Source organism: Coffea arabica, chromosome 1c, assembly GCF_036785885.1.
Source record: "Coffea arabica cultivar ET-39 chromosome 1c, Coffea Arabica ET-39 HiFi, whole genome shotgun sequence".
Classification (NCBI taxonomy): domain Eukaryota; kingdom Viridiplantae; phylum Streptophyta; class Magnoliopsida; order Gentianales; family Rubiaceae; genus Coffea; species Coffea arabica.
In genome coordinates, this window is record NC_092310.1 from 39,921,462 (window position 1) to 39,927,395 (window position 5,934).

Consider the following 5,934-nt stretch of genomic DNA (forward strand, 5'->3'; position numbering starts at 1 on the left):
GTATGAAATTTGGAAGTAAGGGTCTGTTTAGAGAAGCTATTAGGAATTACTCGATTCTTACTGGGAGACCCGTATTTATGTACACAAATGACAAATCTAGATTGAGGGCAAAATGTGTGGCACCCTGTCCATGGTTTGTGTATGCTTCTAAAGTTCCAGCATTGAACAACTCAGATTTTGTTTTGAAGACATTGAATGATGTTCACAATCATTGCAGTCATGCCTAGAAAAATAAACACATGTCTACCTCTTGGCTGGCAAACAGATATGAAGATCAAATAAAGTCAAATATGTATATGCCAGCAAAGCAAATTAGGCTGGCTGTGGATGAACAATATAAGTGTGAGATTAGTAGAAGTATGGCTTACAAGGCAAGGACTAAGGCTAGGAAGAATATTAAGGGAAGTGTAGCAGAACAATATGCTTTTGTTTGGGAATATGCTGCTGAATTACAGAGGACCCATCCAAATACAACAATTGACATTCAATACAATCCGAGAAATGATCCTGATGAGAGACCTACATTTACCAGATTCTATTGCTGTTTAGGACCTCTCAAAAAGGGGTTTAATGAGAGTTGTAGGCCCATTATAGCACTTGATGGGTGTCACACAAAAGGAGCATATCCGGGACAGTTGTTGACAGCTATTGGGACAGATCCCAATAATGGATGGTGGCCCATTGCTTGGGCTGTTGTTGAAAAGGAGGCAAGAGAGCAGTGGCATTGGTTTCTGAGCTTATTGATTAAAGACTTACAAATAGCCACTGCCAGCAGTCATTACACATTTATGTAGGACCAACAAAAGGTGAAGCACTCATATCTTATCATTATTGTTGATATTAGTTACTATTTGGTTTATTAGAGTTAACCAATTTTTCACAATTTGTTATTGTAGGGGCTTGATAGTGCACTTTTGGAACTTCTTCCATATTGTGAACACAGATTCTGTGTTCAACACATGTACAGGAATTTCAAGAAAAAACATCCTGGGCAAATTTTAAAAGATAGACTATGGAGCATTGCAACAGCTACAACTGTTGAGTTGTATGAGGCAGAACTTGATGACTTGAAAGAGTATGACCAGGTTGCATATGCATGGGTCAAAAGGGCACCACCACCACAGCATTGGTGTAAGGCATTCTTTCCTCATCATGTTAAATCTAATATGTTAGTTAATAATCTCTGTGAGACGTTTAATGCAAAAATATTAGAATACAGGGATTTACCTATTATTGGAATGATGGAAGGAATTAGGGAGTATTTAATGGGTAGAATAGGAGATAGGGCGGCTTGGATGAAAAAATGCCCTGGTGCTGTTGGTCCAACTATTAAGGAGTTGATTGAAGAGAGGGCAAAACAGTCTAGGAAATGGAAAACTGTGGCAAATGGTGATGGGGGTTATCAAGTCAAAGGGCCTAAAGGGGAACAATATGCTGTATATGTACAAGAAAGAACATGTACTTGTAATTTATGGCAAGTTAGTGGCCTGCCATGCTGCCATTCCATTGCAGCACTTCATAGAATGAATGAGGACCCGTGCATGTATACTGATGGGTGTTACTCCAGGGAACTATTTTTAAAATTTTATGAGAATGTCCTCTACCCTATCAGTGGAAAAGCACTTTGGCCAACTAGTACAAATCCAGTGTTAGGCCCCCCAATACCATGTGTGCAAGCGGGAAGACCTAGAAAGGCAAGAAGAAAAGATGTTACAGAGAATAGAAGCCACTCTGGGTCACAAAATGCAACTGTCCACAAAATGAAAAAACATGTTGTTATGCATTGTAGAAACTGTGGTTTGGCAGGTCATAATCGAGCTACATGCAAAGCTCAAGATGGTGCTGAAACTGAGCATTTAAGACAGCAAAATGCAACTGGCCAACCAAACAAATTTGTAGCTCCAGGTTGTAGTGAAGAGGATGTTGTTCCCAAATCTAGAGAAGAGAGTGTTATGCATGAATCTGGTGAACAGAATGCTGAAAATGTTGACGTTGAAGTTGGCAATTTTTTCCAACAATATGATAATATTGCTGTTCAGCCATCAACTTTAGAAGGTGCACAACAATCAATGGAAGGAGCAAATGTTGCTGCCGAAGGTGACACTAGTAATCCAACAGAGATGTTGAGGACGATTGCCAGTCCAACTAATAAGAGGCAAATTAGAAAGATAAAGACCCCTGTTAGCTATCAACCTTTCTAACTATTGTTATACAATATTGTAATTGTAGTTCTTGGAATAACTGAGTGAAATGTTATTTGGTTTTTGTGATCAGGTCTGGTGAACTCGACCAGATGCTCCCAGAACAACAACAGGTCAAAAAGATCCTCATCCGGCTGCATCTACTGATAATACGCAGAAAAGGGTGGTCCAGAAAAAGAGAAAATTGACGGATGCCGAAAAGGGTGCGATCAATGCCAATTATGCATATTTGGGAAAAGAACCACCATTCAAGGTTGGAAATTGGGCAGGAAGATCATTTGGAAGAGGACGTGCAACTTAATGATAAACTGTTAAATAACTTTTGTAGTCTTTTTGTAAATCTTTTTGTAGATCATTGGGCAGGAAAATGTAATAGGTTTTTGTTGCCATTTTGTGGGAGTCAAACATATCTTTTGTCCACCTATTGTAATACAACCAATTCTGATCCAATGCAATGACTCTTTTATTTGCCATTCACTACTTAATCATTGGAATGGGCTATTGTTCTTGTCAAATTAATTGATTAGTCAATAGCAGAACTCATAATTAACATTTTCAAAGATCCAAAGTCAACACAATTACTAGCTTCATTAAGTTCAATTGCATTGTACATACCAGCAATCCAAAATCTCTGCATTCTACAAACTAGTATTTCGCAACATTTCTTTCATACACTAGCAATTTGCAACCTCTTCGAATTTGGCATTGTTGGCTCATGCATCCATATTAACCACACTGTAACAACCACCCCAATCACAAAAACACTTTTTGCTAGCTTTCTTGTCCTTTGTTTTTTTTCCAATTGCTCCTTTAGTCTTTTTATCTCCAGTGCCATCTCGTTTTCTTTGCTTTGCCATCCCCGAACCTCCTTTTGCAGAGCTTCATTCTCAGCTTCTAATTTGTTCTTACTTCTTAACAGGCCAAGTATTACTTGCTTAGCTCTCTCACAAATTTCTTCATCATACCAGTCCCAAAATCCACACCCTCTAACTTGCAGCAACAAATATTTACATTTTATCCATCTTGTAAACTCGCAAATATCCATTAAGTAATTATCTTACCTGATTTTGAGCACATTCAATATATCTTCGCGCTGGATTTCTTTCTGTCCATGAGGTCTTCAAAATAGTTCTAGTTCCGCACTTGCAGAATGGAATCGGTTTATTGCGTCTTGCCATGAGTCATTGGACAGGATGAAATGGAAGGAGATTTTTCCTTGAATAGATGAGAGAAGATTTGTCTTTCAACAAATGAAAAGAGGACTCAGCTAATTTCTAGATCTAAGGCACGACTTGCGAGAGAAAAAAAGGTTGACCATATTTTGTTTGACATTTTTGCCCCTTTACTATATTCCTCCACTCCATATTGACCCTGTTACCGGATGAGGAACTGCCGAAATTCGGTAAAATGACTTCGCTGGAGAGTTTTTGCGAGTTTAGTGACCTTTTTGGCTACAAAAAAAGTTTAGTGACCAGAGGGTGCCATTTTTAATAGTTTAGTGACCTTTTGGGCCATTCACTCATAGTTTTATGAACGGGACAGAAGGAAATCAAGAGCACATGCGAATTGATATGCACACAATTTGATAAGTATGGAATTTGAATATTTAGTTTAGCCCAATTAGTATTTAACCATTGCAATTTTATGCAATTAAAAATGTTATTTTTTTTATTAATAAGTCATATATCTTTGTATCAAATGTCTATGGAATGCGCCCTTACTCAGAAGTGTAGTTTCAAATCAAACACAAGAAAACTAGTATTATTTACCTTAGAATGGTAGTATCAAACAAAATAGAGAAGAAATGTTTTATATCTAGGGCAATTAAGTCAACATTGTAATTTTTTTCATTCCATTATGCCTTCTATATATGGTTATACCAAACATTGGAAAAGAAACACATATTCCATTTTGACTTGAGTTACACTCGAATAATAAATAGTTTCTTATCCATTCTGGCAGGAAAAAAATTTTGGATGAAAAGACCTTTCCATTTTAAGTTATTCCTATGTACCAAATGAAAGGCTAGAGTACTGCTAGTCCTGGTAATAATACTGATTCGTATCATTACTGATTTGGAGTTAACTTTAAGATTTCCACGATAGGGTAATCAAAGGATTTTTGAAAATTTTATTTGTGGTCCTTTAGGCTAGTTTGTGAGTTGAGGATAGAAAAGAAAAGAAGAGAAAGGTTAAGTTATGAGAGAAAAGAAAGGATAAGAAAAGAAGAGAAGAGATTTTAATGTTGTTTAGGAGTTTATGAAAGAAATGGGGTGATTTTGGATACATAGGTAAATAATATTTCATTCAATAGCTTTTTAGGGGTAGAATGGGTGATTTAAAAAAATTTTGCTGCCTTTCCGTGCTTTCCTTTGCTTTCTGACCGATTTGGGCCGGAAATTTTTTTTTAAAGTGTAGCTGTTTCTTCTTCTTTCTAATTCCGTCGGTTTCTTTTCCTTTCCTTTTCACTTCAAACTCTTAAACATGGGAGATGCAGCCTTTATCTTCTATTCTTTTCTTTTCTGCTCAAATCTCATCTCCCAAACTAGGTGTTAGAGTGGTTTTGAATTTCGTTGATTCATGGGCCAATTACATAAGTTGAGCCCAATTGTTCCAGAAGCAACCAAATTAAAAGGCACAAATTCCAATCGAATATTTTTTAAAAAATTCCAATTGAATATAATAATGTATGGTTTAGCACAAATTTGTAGCAGGTTTTTTTTAAAGGATTATCTTTAGATACCTAAATCTTAAGGAAAATGTCCAATTATAAAAAAAATGGAATTATGATAACTAATTAAATCGATGGCAAGTTGGACTTGGACCGAAACCCAATGGTCAGGACCGCTATGTTCTTTTAGAGTCTACATAATTAGTAATCTTTAAAAATTAGTACCGCCAAATTGGAAAAAACTTTCTAGATATGGAAAGATTCTATTTTTGGAAAATTTCTAATTTTTGTAAATTGTAAAATTTTGTTTGTAAAGGTTCCACATGTACTAGGGACATCTGAAGAGTAGAATTGAGTATAGTAACTACATTACATCAAAAGTCTGATAAAAAAAAACTACATTATATCAAGTAATTAATAAGCATTCCACGTTATGTACTTTTAGGATATGGGGGATTCTGCAAAGTACGTGAGCGATTAAGTATTTCATCATGGATTAGAGATTAGTAATTCTTATCCCTCTGTGATTTCTAAAATTATTTAATAGGAATTATTTTTGCTTAATTTGTTTAATTATGCAAAAGCAGATCATATATGATTGTGTTTAGTTTTGAAATGTTATGATCATCTAGAGTGTCATGTTTTGTGATAAACCATATGTTTTATGATAGATTCATGTTATGCACGATTTGTATCGGTAAATGTTAATAACCATACTAGGCTTTGAACTGACATGAGATTGACCTAATTTTATGATTAAGTGGCTCATTCGAATAGCTTAATCTTATAATCATGTTTATGCAAACCAAGTGAAGGCCACAAGCACTGCTTGACCTGCCCTCTTAAAATCAGGGTTTAAAGCTAGATTGAGTGCTCAAGAGCGATGAATGCATGCGCTAGTTTATGAGCTGCTGACATGTTAAAAGTTTTTCTGCATTATAATCATAGATTTGATCGTGGGAACATCAATGTTTATGTTACATGTACACGTAAATGACTGAAGCTTTACACATGAATGAAATTGCTGCATGTGGATAGTGTGTTAAATCTTTTTGAAATGTAT

At 35.7% G+C, this 5,934-nt stretch overlaps 1 protein-coding gene across 1 annotated transcript; it reads left to right on the forward strand.

Annotated features, from left to right (window-relative positions):
- The first annotated feature begins 239 nt into the window (after positions 1-239).
- Positions 240-2,389, forward strand: LOC113720563 (uncharacterized). Its single transcript, XM_072046015.1, has 3 exons — positions 240-707; positions 897-2,155; positions 2,275-2,389. Exons 1-3 carry the CDS (start codon positions 240-242, stop codon positions 2,387-2,389), a joined length of 1,842 nt encoding a protein of 613 aa, XP_071902116.1.
- Positions 2,390-5,934: the final 3,545 nt, after the last annotated feature.